This window comes from Pseudonaja textilis, chromosome Z (assembly GCF_049901715.1).
Source record: "Pseudonaja textilis isolate UNSWEBS1 chromosome Z, rPseTex1.2, whole genome shotgun sequence".
In the NCBI taxonomy this organism is placed as follows: Eukaryota; Metazoa; Chordata; class Lepidosauria; order Squamata; family Elapidae; genus Pseudonaja; species Pseudonaja textilis.
In genome coordinates this window covers 1,324,736-1,340,098 of record NC_142008.1, presented here as the reverse complement: position 1 = coordinate 1,340,098, position 15,363 = coordinate 1,324,736, and the positions used below count along the sequence as shown (strand labels likewise).

Sequence of the window (15,363 nt, the reverse complement as noted above, 5' to 3'; positions counted from 1 at the left end):
GGACTGCCTAGAGTGGCATTAGGAAGGGGGCAAAAAAGAATGAAAAAGTGCAGATGTCAAACAATTATTTTCAAGAGCCGCAACGGTCTCCCCGATGCACTATAATCATCACCTCGTAATTGCAGCAACGGCTGGGCTCTGTTTAGCTCACTTTGCCAACGGTGTTTTGCAACTAGCAAACGGTTGGGCTGAAAGCTAAAATTACCAATTAATACTCCCTCCAGGGAGGGAAGGAAGCAAAAGATAAGAAGAGCCAAGGGAGCGACTGGAAAACAACATAAAATTTTGTCCACCCGCTCATATGCCCAAGGCGGAAGTCACAAGAAAATGCTGCAAAGATAGAGTGAAATTCAAATTCAAATCATGTGACACTTCCAGCATTGGATTCCATTGTCCTCCCAATGTTACCCAGTCTCTGAAAAACCCTCTTGCCCATTACAATAATTTACAACAATTCATTTAGTGGCCGAGGTTACAGTGCCACAGAAAGGACTGTTACGACAGTTTCTCACACTTATGACCATTGCAACGTTCCTGTGGTCATGTGATTAAAATTAGGACACCTGGCAACTGTCCCATATTTATGACGGCCACAGTGTTCCCGGGTTTACATGATCCCTTTTTACGACCTTCTGACGAACAAAGTCAATGCTTAACAACTGTAGGGATTCACTTAACTGTGGCAAGAAAGGTCATAAAATGGGGCAAAAATCAGCAACTGTCTCACTTAGCAACAGTAATGTTGGGCTCCACTCCAAGACCAGGAGTGCCTGTAATCAAGATGTAAGCTCACCATTACATACCTCCGGAGCTCTTAAGTCTCTGGCATTGCGATCCCTGAGTCTGAGCCGTGAGATAGAAGTAGCCCTTGATTTATGACCACAACGGCATCCAAAATGCCAGTCGCTAAGCAAGACAGTTGTTAAATGAGATATGCGTCATTGCATGACCTTTTCTGTCACGGTTGTTGATCCCGTGTCTGTGGGGGATGCGGTGATGGTTATAAAGGTGAAAAACGGTGATAAAGTCAACTTTTTTCAGCACCACTGTAACTTCTGGATGGGGCTTAAGTGAATGGTTGTAAGTCAAGGATTGCCTGCATCTTATCAAGTAACGCCATCCCTGGCCGCGAGGGGACAGTACGCAAAAGACCACCGTGTTACATGCACAACCAGTTTCTGTTAGGCCACAACTGAAAAAAATGAAGACTGCCTGAGAGAAATCTGAACTGTGTTGTCTTTGACCCACAGCAGCCTGTGAGAAAGCCATCGCGCAAAATGGTTGCCAGGCTACAAGTGGGAAAACTCCTATTCATCGAAAGGCAAAATGGTAGTTGGCGTCCTTTGTCTATAAGTTACAGAAATATAGAATAGCAGGGTTGGAAGTGACCTGGGAGGTGCTCTAGCCCAACCCTCTTCTCAAGCAGGAGAGTCCGGTCTTCATTTATCCCGGATTAACACGAGGCGTTAAACTGGCTGAAGTGAACCGTGATTTATTGCTTAAACTGTTGGGATTCGTGATCTATATTACAAGTCAAATATTAACCAAGGACATTTCTGATCTGAGCACTTGGTGAACCTGACCTGGAAATAAAAACTAATGATTCTAAAGAGAAAGCAGGACAAAATGAAATGCTTTTCAGTGGTACAAATGGATTTATTTTTATGGGATAATTTATAAATATTGTTCAAAAGGCAGGGTGTTAATAAATAAAAAAAATAAATTTAGATGTATTTGTATCCCTTTATTATATTTACAAATAACTCATGGCAGCGAACGTATCCAATGTATATTTTTCCTCCTATGTTCCCTACAACAACAACCTTGTGAGGTGGGTTGGGCTGAAAGGGAGGGACTGGCCCAAAGTCACCCAGCAGTCTTTTATTCCTAAAGCAGGACTAGAACTCGCAGTCTCCAGATGTTTGGCCCAAAGTATACCTAGCTGGCTTTCATGCCTAAGGCGGGACTAGAACACACTGCCTCCTGGTGATTGATGCAAAGTCATGCAGCCGGCTTTCACAATTAAGGAGAGACTAGAACTCATTTCAAATCGGGATGTATGGCGTGTGTCTGTGTGCATATTACACGAGACAGTGTCAGGCCTGCCTTTCGCTGGCCTCCTGCCATAAATCGGGAGCGGAGGGAATTTGGGGCAGCCCACCCTGTGGGCCTAGGAACGAGGACACGAAGGGCCGGCGTGGAGCCATGTCGACAAAACAACCCAGCCGCCAAGGACACCTGGCTTGGGAACCGAACGGAGAGTGCGGCCGGAGGCGCCAAAGAACCCAGCCGTTCCCCAAACACCCCAAAGCCATCCCATTGGACCTTGATGGACTGGCCAAGGGGGGAGGGCCAGCGAAGGCGGGGGGGGGAGGAGAGAAATACTGACATCTACTTCCAAGCACTTGAGTAAAAGAAAACAGCCAAAACCAAATGAAATAAGCTCATTTCCACTTGACAACCGGGGTCAGCTTCCCAGCAGCCATCTCCTAATAACTGAACGGTTTCACCTGTTTCCCACCTGCCTTTAAAAAAATGAACCCCTTAAATGCATTTGACCTTGTCTGCTTATAAAATATCGAAGCGAGGAACACTTTGGTTTCCACTGCCAGCCACCTCTGTCAAAACTGCTTTTCTCAGCAATTATCCCAGGGAAGGGATATATTACATATTATATATTTCCGCTGCAATCACGAGAGATTTGTCAGGTTTCGGCTAAAGAAGAAGAAGACAAATAGCCATTCCTGAATTTGCAAGGGAGCCCTTCACGCTTTGGGGGCTTCATCTATCCGTGTTCAGCGAGAGGAAATAAGCACTGAATCTCTTTCTCCCTGCCAAGAAAACCTAAAGAAATCAAACTGTAACTGCAGGGAGTCCTCGACTTATGGCCACGGTTTAAATCAGGATTTCTATTTGCTAAGCTGAGGCAGGCAGTTGTTGAGTTGAATTGCATCCAATTTTCCAGGGGGGTGTTAAGCAAATCGTGCAGCCCTTAAAGAAACCCAGCTCTCCCGTTGACTTTTGCTCGATGGAAGCCAGCTGGGAGATTGCGAATCCGGGGATCACATGACCCCCCCAGGATACACTGCGACGGTCGTTAAATATGAGTCAGTAGCCAAATGCCCACAGGCGTCTGACAGGACGCTGCAAGGGCCGTTAAAAGTGATGCTGTAACTTCAGTCACTGCAGGAATGGTTGTAAGTCAAGGACTAACTGTAATATCATTCATTTAGTGACCGTTAGGATTTATAGACGCTTTGAAAAATGTGGCTCGCGACCATTTCTCACACCGCTGAAGCATCCCCATGACTGAAATCCGGACACTTGGCAACCGGCTCGTATTTAGGACGGTCGCAGTGTCCCGGAGTCACATGAACCCCTTTTGCGACCTCATGGTAGGCAAGGTCAATGGGGACGCTGGATTCACTTTACAACCGAAGTGACTCACTTAACAGTGGCAAGAAAGGCCGTAAAATGGGGCAAAAGTCACTTAACAATTGTCTTGCTTAGAAAGGGGAAAATTTGTGCTCAGCTGTGATTGTAAGTCAAGGACCACCTGAAATTTGCCTGTTAACTGTAACTTCCTGTAACGATAAACCATACGCTAATAATTTCCCCTATTTGAGTTCCCTCCCTAGTGGAAGCCACGTTCTCCGGCAAGCGAAGAGCATCTTTGAGACATGATGGATTTTATTTCCAAACTGCTCTCTGCCCTTTTCCTGTCTTAAGTTCGACACTCGGCTCTCACAGGCACGCACCTCTTAAAAAATGTATGGCACTTGGAGAGCGAGGCCAGTACGGAACAAATATTGCTCAAGATGCAATTCAGGCAGCAACTGAAAAATTCAAACACCAAACCACGTTTACCTCTGTTTCACCTAACCCCCCCAAAAAGTTACAATTATCTGGTTTTAACACAATGGCAGGCGCCTTGTAGCCCATGAAAGGGGCGATCCCTGAAAACATGGGGCAGAAGTCGCCCCCCCCCCACCCCCCCGAATGTAAACACATTTTAGAGGCCCTATCCGTGCAAGACATTATTTGCAATTTTGGAATTTATTTAAACAGTCCCCCCACCCTTACAAAAGGATAAAGAGGAGGAATATATTAAAAAGCAAAATTTGTTTCCTGCCAATCTAGTCAAAAGACTAACATTTTGAAGGAGCAGAGAAGGGAAGAAGGAAGAGAAAGTAAAAAGGGAAAGGAGAGGAGAGGAAGGGAGACAAGAAGAGAAAGAGAGGGAAAGGAAGGAAGAGTAGAGAAGAAAATAAGAAAAGGAAGGAGGGAAGGACTTCCTGCCAGTAATTCTACCCCAAGAATTGTTGAATGTCCCCCATTTTAACACCTGCTACGCAAAGATATCCATGGGGGTGGGGGGGAATGTTGAATTTACGTTAGCAAAACAGAAGCTGAATTTCATTTTTTTTTTTGGTACAATTAATTTCTGGAATTGCATAATGTTGCTTAGGCATCCACATAAACAAGGAGAGCAATTTGCAAAAACAAAGGTATACCCTATTGCCTTGGTCCAAGTTTTTACCTTTCTACCTCTTCAGACCCATCCATATTCTTTTCAAAGATACACCTGTGGTCCCTTTCCACCTCAGAGGTGACTGCAATTTCAGCGCTGCTAGATGCATTAGCTTTTTGGTGTCCACTGGGATCCTTCAGTATGAAAGCCGTGCTATAAAAATAAAACAGGATTCAAGAGAAACAGTTGAGGGTTACATGCGCAGGTGAGAAAGGGAGAGAGAAAGGAAGGGCTGAGCTGCCGAAATCCATTTTTGCCAGAAAACATAAATGGCAGCCCAGTTCTGCTCAGGACGGGGATTAACAAAATAACAAGAGCTGGAAGGGACCTTGGAGGTCCTCTAGTCCAACCTCCTGCTCGAGCAGGAGTCTCTATCCCATCTCAGACAAGTGGTTGTCCAATCTCCTCCTTGAAAACCTCCAGTAATGGAGCACCCCAACTTCTGGAAACAAACAGATTCACTGTTCTCACTGTTGGGAAATTTCTCTTTTATTTCTAGGTTGGTCCTGTCCTTGATTCGGATGAATCCAAGGACTATCAATAATGCATTTTTTAAATATAAAAAAAAAATGTGGGTGCTTTTGTCCTCTACAAGATATTTGTCTTTTTTATTGTCTGTAAGCCGCCCAGAATTGCTGTTATCAGGGAGGGTTGGCATCTAAATTGAATAAATAATACGGATGAAGTTCCTCAAAGCCACAACTCTCTCCCTTCTATAGGCATCTATAAAAGTCTAATTTCTGAATGCCATTAGTTCAACTATGTCTTGAGACAATGCAAAATATCTCTTTGTATAACAAAAATGAAAGAATATTGGGCACAAAGCTACCAAGAATACAGGTAATCTTTGTCTTACAGCAAGCAGTTCGTTTAGTGAGCATTCTAACTTACGCCACTGAAAAAAGTGACATGACCGGTTTTCATACTTACAACCACTGCAGCCATCCCCATGGCCACGAGATCAAAATTCAGAGACTTAGCAACTGACTTATACTTACAACAGTTGTAGTACCCTGGGGTCATGTGATCCCCTTTTGCAACCTTCTGACAAGCAAAAGTCAATGGGGAAGCCATGTTTATTTACAATTTACAAGTGTTACTAACTGAACTCCAGTGATTCACGTCATAAAATGGGACAACATTCACTTAACAAATGTGTCACTTAGCAACACAAATTTTGTGCTCAATTGTGGTTTTAAGTCAAAGACTACCTGTATTTTCCTTTGTTCTTTTTTTTTTTTTAATATGGGGGGAAAGGTAGGGGAGATCCTACATATAGGAAAGGGGGTTTTAGAGAAAAATTCCTAACAGGCTTATAGAAAAAACCAAGTGCCTCCAAGCAGGTGCTCTCTCCTAGAGCTGGATTCAAATTCTTGTCAAACAATAGCAACCCTTTGTCCTTTTCAAGTTTGCTTCCAAAGATTTTTTTTTTTTAAAGTAGCTGCTGAGAGCATGTTGTTACACAGTTCCCCCAATTCTCAATCTTTCATGTTTGGGGATTGCTGCTTCAAACTTTATAAACCTTCTCCTCTCCCACACCAGACCTGGATTTAAGGAGATTTGGTCAGATTTGCACAGATAAACCTGTGGGGGACATTTTTGACCAAATCTCTCCCCCCCAATCATGGCTCCCTCTGAGCCCAGGAAGAGAGGCAGGTGCTCAAAAGATTCCCCCACATGTGCTAGCTATGCTCTGACTCACTTGTGCCCTTTGGATCCAGGTCAAGGCTCAACTTGTTATATCGGTTACTTGCAGCCCTCATGCAACAACTTCAGTTTAATGGGTTATTTGCCCAGGGGGACTATGTTAGAAACTGGTGCTATTGCGAAGGACCAAACCAATGGGGTTGTGAAGATGCACAGGCACCACACGTGCACACATATGTAAACTCTGGGGAAAAATAGCAGTTACCTAGGGGAAAAAAGGCAATCCACGCAGACCAGACAGGCAGAGCCAAAGGCCCAATATAATGCCTAGGACTGGAAGGGACCTTGGAAGTCTTCTAATCTAACACCCCCACCCCCCCACCAGGAGACTTTAATCTTTCCTTCTCCAGCTAAGAGACCTTGGTGGTTTTCTACTCCAAGACAAGATATCTTATCTTTTCTCTCCTTTGGCCAAGAGACCTTGGCTATCTTCAAATTCATCTTTCTAGTCGAGCAGGAGACCTTGGTTTTGTCTTCTCCGGCTATGAGACCTTCCTAGTGGAACAAACGCTCCCCTCCCTCCTCCAAGGCAGGAGACATCAGCCGTTCCTTCTCTATCTAAGGGACCTTGGAGGCCTTCTAGTCTGACTTTCTGGCCAGGGCAGGAGACGTTAAGTCTTTCCGGAGGGAACCTTTTGCCTCTAAAAGGTAACTGACAGGACAGTATTATAGGAATAACCTCCCATCTCTTCCCAGCAGGAAAGCCAACCCAAAAATAGGAAGAAAAACAAAAAAACACAGCTCAAAATACAGAATTGGACGAGGAAGATGTTACTCTGGAAGACAGGTTCATACAGCGGCAACTGATGTCTTAAGGAAAGGAATCGCGCCCCCCCGCCCCCCCCCCACAATACCAGACCAAACAGGTTCACAATCCATCCATTCTGGGGGGGAAGAGGCACCCCCCTTCTCCACACTGCAACAACCCCACACACACACACACACACACACAAAAATCCAGGCTCTGCTACTTCAGGCCCTGCAAATGGAGGGGGAACCTAGGGGAAAAAAAAAGGGGGGGACAGACAAATAACACTCGGAAAGCCCCCCTCCCCTGCGCCTCAATTTCACCCACCCCACCCCAAAAGGGGAGCTTGGAGGGGCTCGTCCACATTGGCAGGAGGGGAATTGGGGTGGGGGGCGTGTATGTCAAAAGTCCCCCCGCCCTCGAGGACCTCCCCCAAAGGCCCCTCCATGAGGAAACTGCTCCCCTCTTTCCCCCGCCAATGGTTTCCAGGGTGTGAGGAAGAGGAGGAAGGGGAACTGAGGTGGGGGGTCCTCCCCAATGGGAAAAAAAACCCCTCGGTTTCTTAGACGAGCTCCCTCCCCCACACAGAAAAATCGAAATCCCGCCCGGCTTTGTTTCTCCCCGGGCTTAGGGTGGCCGGGGTCGGCCGCCGCTCTCACGCGAGGCCGGGGATGCGCGGCCTAGCCAGGCCCGGCTTCTGCCTCTTCTCCCTCCGCCGCCTCAGAAAGGCCCGGGGGCAGCGCATCGAGAGTGGGGGGCCTCTGAGGATCGGGGGCGACCGTTGCTCCTGTCCGATGGGGCGGGGGCGGGGTCGCGAGGCCCGAGGAGACTTTCCTTCCCTCTCCCCTCCCCTCCTCCCCGATTGCCCCCCCCCCCCCCCACAGCCCCACTTACTCAGGGGTCGGGTGCTCCGGATCGTAGAAGTCCCCATCGCGGCGGGCGGTAGCGTCTCCTTCACCGCACGAAGCCCCGATCCGCCCGCCGCCGGGCGAACGGACGGGATGCTCCGCGCCCTCTGCGCCGCCGCCTCCCGCTCACATCCTTTTCCAACTCCGCCGAAGGCCCGAGGACAGCCGAGCGCCGCGCGAGGACACGCCGAACGCGCCCGAGTGCCGGTCGACTCTAGCCGAGCTCTGAACCGCCGTCGAGCTCGCCCAGCCGAGTCGCATTGAGCCGAGCTCGAGCGGTTTTCTTACCCCAATCTTCCCGGCCACGCCTCCCACCTTTCCTGGCCACGCCCCCTTCCTTCCCCGCGATAGGTCCAGCCCAGAGGTCTCCAACCGTGGCCACTTCTGGACTTCAACTCCCAGAATTCTTGGCGTCCACAAGCCTTAAAGTGGCCACGGTTGGGCATCCCTACGAGTCCAGCCGGCCGCGGCTTTTCCCGACCGCACGTGTATAAGCACCTCGTCGGGAAGCGTTCCTCCTCCCATCGTCCCCAGCCGGCGCGCCTCATAGGAGTTGGAGTGCCCGAGCAAGAGAATTTCTTCCCTGCCCGACCTGAGGGTCGTGGATTGCCTCGTGCCATGGGGGATGAGGGGGAGGGGTCTGGCTCTAGGGCTTAGCCCATGGCTCCCCAGTGGGCGTGCCCCATGGGACTTGGAGTGTCCGACTATGTAGTTACTCCCTGTCTGATCCTGGAGGGTGGTTTTGTAAAACGTGCCCCGTGGAGGGCTCGGCTGGCCGCGCTTATAGCCCAGGGTCCCCGACTTAAAGAGTTTCTCCCTGCCGGACCGGGGATGGCGGATTGCAGCGCGCCGTGGGGGGGTCCCTGCATCGCTAAGCTCATCGTCCCCGGGCCCCCATGAGTGTTGGGAGTCCCAGATCAAGATATTCTCCTCGCTTGCACCCCATCTTCCCCAGCCGGCGCGCCCCATGGAAGAGTCCCCTGCTGAGGGTTTCTCCCAGTCCGACGGGGGTCATAGATTGCAGCGTGCCCAGGGGGCCGCGGGGGTTGGACTGCTCAGCCCATGCTCCCCACCACGTGCTCCCTAGCTCACGCGCTCACTGGGAATTGGGAGTCCCCTGCTGAGAGTTTCTTCCCGCCCGACGCGCGAGGGTAGATTGCACCGTGCTATGGGGGCTCTTGCAGCCGCGGGGCTTGCAGCCGCTATACCCTATGGGAGACAACAGTCTCTGCCCTACTTGGGAGCCTCCTTGGCTGCGCCGCGGCGTGGGGGCTCCTGCGAAGCCCCCGAAGGGACCCCTGAATCCTAGTTTAACTAAGGCGGTTTCCAACAAGCCTGAGTGGGTGGGATTCAGTCTTTTCTTTGTCCCCCCTCCCCAAGCTCGACCGTGTCGGCGAGCTCCCCCTCCCCTCCCGAAAAGCAATTTTACAGATGGGAAATCGAGGCTGACCTCGTGACTCCCCAACAGCCTACTACAGTATCAGCCCCGGTGACGTCATAGGCAGTGACGTCATTCCCCTTCCTTCCCCCGCCCCCATGTTGGCACCTCCTTGTTTTGAGCGTTGCAGGGACGAGAGTAAATTCTATTTACCTGGCCTTCGAGGCACCTGCAGTATAAAAATAATCACAATTCGATTCTGATTTTACAGTTATTGGAGATCATCAGTGTCAACTGGCTCATTTCAGAGTTCTAGCAATACCATTCCTTTGGTGGTGCTGCTTTTTGCACAACGATTAACAACCCCACAAGTAGGTGTGCAATTTTTCAACTGCAAATTTATAAATGTATATACAGTGAATAGTTAATCTCAGCTTGACCTGCCTTGCAGGATGGTGGTGGGTGAAAAAATAGAGGGAGGAGGATGGGGTAGGATTGCTGCCCTGAGTTTGTTTTATCAAATTTATCGGCCACCCATCTTACCACAGGGTAACTCTGTAAATAACCGAGTTATTTATAAAATAAAAGGATACAGGTAAACAAACAAATAGGAAGGGCCTCCCGTCCTGATCATTGTTTAAAATTCAAGCTTAGATTTCACATTTAATCTAAACTCTCGGTGAACACTATTTGGGGCTTATGAAAATGTATAACCAAGCCTTGGATGGATGGATGGATGGATGGATGGATGGATGGATAGGGAGATGAATGGATTAAGAGATGGACAAGGAAGAAGGAGGGATGGAGAGATCAGATGGGTAAGGAAGGATGGATGACAGTGATGGATGGATAAGAGTGATGGATGGATAGATGGATAAGGAAGAAGGATGAATGGATGGATGAAGATGGAAGGATGGAGAGATAAGTTAGAGGAGGGAGCGATGAGGAAGGATGGATGGATGACAGTGATGGATGGATAAGAGGGATGGATGGATAAGGAAGAAGGATGAATGGATGGAGAGATAAGTTGGAGGGAGGGATAAGGAAGAAGGATGGATGGATGACAGTGATGGATAAGAGGGATGGATGGATAGATGGATAAGGAAGAAGGATGAATGGATGGATGAAGATGGAAGGATGGAGAGATAAGTTAGAGCAGGGAGCGATGAGGAAGGATGGATGGTTGACAGTGATGGATAAGAAGGATGGATGGATGGATAAGGAAGAAGGATGAATGGATGGAGAGATAAGTTGGAGGGAGGGATAAGGAAGAAGGATGGATGGATGACAGTGATGGAGGGATAAGAGGGATAGATGGATAAGAGGGATGGATGGATGAAGATGGAAGGATAGAGAGATAAGATAGAGAGAAGGGATAAGGAAGAAGGATGGGTGGAGAGATTAGAGGGATGGATAATGTCAGGCTGGTTCTAACACAGATGTTTACCAGAGAAAGTTCTTCACGCCATTTACTTGAACTGGAAGGTTCTTTCGTTGAAGTCCAGTGAAAATAAAACTAGATCTGAGTATCTCCCCCTTCGCTGCCCCCCTTTAGCCCCAACTTAGACACTTAGGAGAGAGCGAGCCTCGGGTTTTTACTTCTTTTACTCAAGTGCTTGCGGCTAGATGTCAGTATTTCTCCCCCCACCCAGCAGGCCTCCCCCCGCTTGGCCAGTCCATCAGGGTCCAAGGGGATGGCTTTGGGGTGTTTGGGGAACGGCTGGGTTCTTTGGCGCCTTCGGCCGCACTCTCCGTTCGGTTCCCAAGCCAGGTGTCCTTGGCGGCTGGGTTGTTTTGTCGACATGGCTCCACGCCGGCCCTTCGCGTCCTCGTTCCTAGGTCCACAGGGTGGGCTGCCCCAAATTCCCTCCGCTCCCGATTTATGGCAGGAGGCCAGCGAAGCTGGAGATGGCAGGCCTGAGAGACTGGAATGGATGGATGGATGGATGGGGAAAGAGAGAGAAAGAGAGAGAGGGTGGGAGAGAGAGATCCTTCTGGACATGGGTGGCGGAGAAGACACTTGAGAATGGGAAGACGAGAGACGGTCAAGCAAAGTTTTACCCTGGAAGGAACCAAGGCAGGGTTCTCACTCAAGGACCAAACCATGGATACGGTCACCAAGCCCCAAAAGCCCTCCAGCTCAAAAGATCTGGGCTTGGCCTGTGGTAACATCAACTCTGCCTTGTTTGATCTCAAAAACTCAACCAGTTCAGTCCAGAAAAGGCCAGAGAAATATTTCAGAAGTCCGAGTCTTTCGGACTATTGAAAACCGCACGGATGGGTCCACTTTGAGTCCGCTTGACCTTTTTTCAAGGGAGGGATGGGGTCAAGACGGAGAAAGTGGTGGCCACAATAGAGGAGACCCTGTCCCCTCGTTCAGTCGCTAAGGGGTGTCCGGTTCTTCATGACTGCATGGATCACAGGATGCCAGCCACTCCCCTCCCTCACCCCCTGCTCTCCCCCGCCCTCCACTGTCTCTGAGGGTTACCTAAAATCACGTTCATTGCGTCGATGACACCTATGGACTATCTACTATCTCACATCCTCTGTCGTCCTCTTTCGCCTTCCATCCTTCCCAACACCGGGGCCTTCTCCAACGAGTCCTCTCTTCTCCTTTGGTGGCCAAAGTATTTGTGCTTCAGCTTCGCTATGGGTCCTTCCATGGAACGATCGACTAGCACTGATGAAGAACACGGTTGTGAAGCGAATCTGGCTTCCCCGTGGGGTTTGCTCGTTGGAAGGTCGCAAAAGGGGATCGCATCACACACAAACACACACACACACGCACACAGAGGGGATACTGTGACCGTCACAAGTATGGGTCAGTTGCCAAGCATCCGGATTTTGATCACATGACCTTAAGGGGTGCTGCAAGAGCCAGAAGGCACTTTTTTTTCAGTGACGTAACTTTGAATGATCGCTAAACGAACAGCTAATCTTCCGAATTTTGACCGTGTGACCATACTGCAGGGATGATGTTCCCCAGTTGGGTCCTGAAACACTTGCAACAAGCTCAGAGAGCACCAAGGACCCCACAGTCCTCCCTCCTCCTCTTCCTCCTCCACAGACACCTCTCTTTTCTAACACTGATGATGTTAGATAGTTGGATCCTGAAATGTCTGCAAGAAAAGTACCAAGCCCAGAGCACAATCGTTCTCCTCCTCAAACCTGCTAGCACAGATGATGTTCCCTAGTTGGGTCATGAGATGCCTGCAAGAAAACCACCCAGCTCAGAGAGCACCAGGGACCCCGCAGTCATCTCCTTCCTCCCTTCAAACCTCCCTCCCTTCTAGCACTGATGATGTTCCCTAGTTGGGTCATGAGATGCCTGCAAGAAAACCACCCAGCTCAGAGAGCACCAGGGACCCCGCAGTCATCTCCTTCCTCCCTTCAAACCTCCCTCCCTTCTAGCACAGATGATGTTCCCTAGTTGGGTCATGAGATGCCTGCAAGAAACTCACCAAACCTAGAATACGATAGAATAGAGGAAGAATAGTATAGAATACAGAATAGAACTTAGAAATAGAGAAATCATAAAATAAATACAGAATAGAATATTGGAATTAAGAATAGAACAGGACAGAATTCAGGATAGGATAAGATAGGATAGGATAGAATTCTTTATTGGCAAAGTGGGACTGGACCCACAAGGAATTTGTCTTCAGTGCAGAAGCTCTCAGTGTACATTAAAAAAAAAAACCAACGTTCACCAAGAATCGTAGCTGTATATAGAGAGCACCAAGGGTCCCACACTTCAACCCTGAGCTACGCCTATTTTATTGATAACCCGGTCATTGAGTGGCCACCTGACCACGCAAATTGCAGGGACAGAGAACCGCAGTCTACCCCTGAAGGACGCCCGCCTTGAGGCAGGCCTGACGTCATCCCCGCTCTCCCTTGAGAGCCACCCGAGATATTTCAGAGGCATCGCTGCTCCCGCTTCGAGTTCAGATCCTGGAAGTCACCGCAACCTCAACATCAGCCTCCCTTTTGACCTAATCCTAATTAAGCGCCTGGCTGTACAGGTTGTGCAATCTTTCTCCGGAGCCTTTTCCAAAGCAGACCCAACCTTATCTCTCTTTTGCCTTCTCTTATCCATTTCAATCTTCCCGCTTTTTATCTCTTCGCCCTCGTATCTTCGGTTTGTTTTACATTCTTGGCCGGTCTATTTTACTTCCTTAATCTCTCAGCTGCTACCTCAGACTTTGTTGAGGCTCCAAGGAAGATACTGGGAATGTGTCCCCCCGCTCCAGTCTTTCGAATGTGGGAAAGAGGTTTCTGTAGATAAGCCAGAAATGAAGGGTCAGGCAGAAGTTTTGACCTCCGGGGAAAAAAATTAGGAACTGACCATGAGCCCAGAGATGATAATTAAAGGGACTTTTTCTCTCCTCCCTGTTCTCTTCTCTTTAAGAGCAGGGGAGAGGCCACGCAAGCCTTTTAATACACCGCTGGGAACTCAATTTCTGCTGCAAAGCAAAGCAGGTGTTAAATAAGTCACCCCTGATTTTATGACTTTTTTTTGCCACGGGAGTAAAGCAAATCGCTGCAGTCATTAAACGAACCAGGCGGTCGTTAAGTGAATCGGGCAGTCTCCCCCACTGCTTTTTGGCAGCCAGCTGGGAAGTTTGCAAACCCCACAACCATCATAAGCACCCACGACTCTTCTGGAGGCAAGCTCTTACAGGCGGTCTCCTTGCTTACGGCCCCAAGATTTCTGTTGCTAAGTGAGACATTCGTTAACGTTGACACGAACTTGTTCGTGTTAACTTAAGTGAGTCTTTATTTTACGGCCTTTCTTGCTCCCATTGTTTAGTTGAATCACTGCTGCGGTTAAATTAATAACGCGGTCGTTAAGTGAGCCTGGCTTCCCAAGCAGCCAGGCTTCCGGCTTGTCAGGTCGCCAAAGGGGATCACGTGACCCTGGGAGACCCTGCGACCGTCGTGAGTGTGAATCGGTTGCCAAGTGCCTGAATTTTGATTACGTGACCAAGGGAATGTTGCAACCGTCCTGAGTGTGGGAAACGGTCACAAATCTGCTTCTTCTTGTCTTGCCTTCAGGTGCTTTGGAGAATAGCTTGACCACTTCTCCTTTGGGGCAGCCCCTCAAAGACTGGAAGGCTGCTATCATGTCCCCGCTTCTTCTCGTTAAAAGCAGACAGGCCGAAATTCCAGCCACCGTCCATCGTATGTTTCAGCCTCCAGCACCGTCATCCTCTTGGTTGCTCTTCTCTGCACCCTTTTTCACATTGTGGTGACCAAAACTGGATGCTGGATCCCAAGGGTGGCCTTACCAAGGCCTTATAGAGTGGGGGTTAGGACCTCCCTTGATCTTGATCCTATCCCTCTGTTAATGCAGCTTAGGATTGCATTGGCCCTTTGGGCAGCTGCAGCACACGGCTGGCTCCCATTTAAGTGGCTGTCCACAAGGACTCCGAGATGCCTCCCACGGCTACTACTACAGGTAGTTCTTGACTTACCAATGCAATTGAGGTCGCTAAGGAGACATTTGTCAAGTCAGTGTTGCCCCATTTTAAAACCTTTCTTGCCAGTCGTTAAGTGGATCCCTGCAGTTGTTCAGATAGCCACCCGGTCATTAAGTGAATCAGGCTTCCCCTCTGACTTTGTCTCATGACCCTGGGACACTGCGACTGTCCTCAATGTGAGCCAGTTGCCAAGTGCCTGAATTTTGATCGCGGGGATGTTACAACGGTCATAAGGGTGAAAAAAAAAAACTGTCACGCCACATTTTTCAGTGTTACTTTTAACGGTCACTAAATGGACTGTTGTAAGTCAAGAACTGTTGAGTCAGGGACCTCTCTGATTCTACCCCTGTGCGTTTGGTTTTCCCTGCCTCGGTGTAATTCCTCCCTTTCCTCACCACTGAACCGCATCTTCTTGAACATGTCCCGGTGTTCAAATCCGCCAAAGTCCTTCTGGAATTTTAAGCCTGACTTCCAAAACTGTTGACTAATTTCCCCAGTTTGGTGTCATTGGCAAATTTGATGACTCCCTGTTCATTGCTGCTACACCCTTGTTAGTTCTCCTGGGTGAAGTCACCCCCTGGTGTGTTTAGGAATGTTTGCCATACGTA

At 49.0% G+C, this 15,363-nt stretch overlaps 1 protein-coding gene across 1 annotated transcript in view; it reads right to left on the bottom strand.

The window, feature by feature from the left end:
- Positions 1-8,863, bottom strand: part of SETD2 (SET domain containing 2, histone lysine methyltransferase) — a 72,671-nt gene extending 63,808 nt beyond the window's left edge. The window contains 3 exon segments of the mRNA XM_087917124.1: positions 4,541-4,684; positions 7,881-8,019; positions 8,347-8,863. Of these exon segments, the coding sequence (XP_087773250.1) occupies positions 4,541-4,684; positions 7,881-8,019; positions 8,347-8,863 (800 nt within the window).
- Between the last annotated feature and the right edge of the window lie 6,500 nt (positions 8,864-15,363).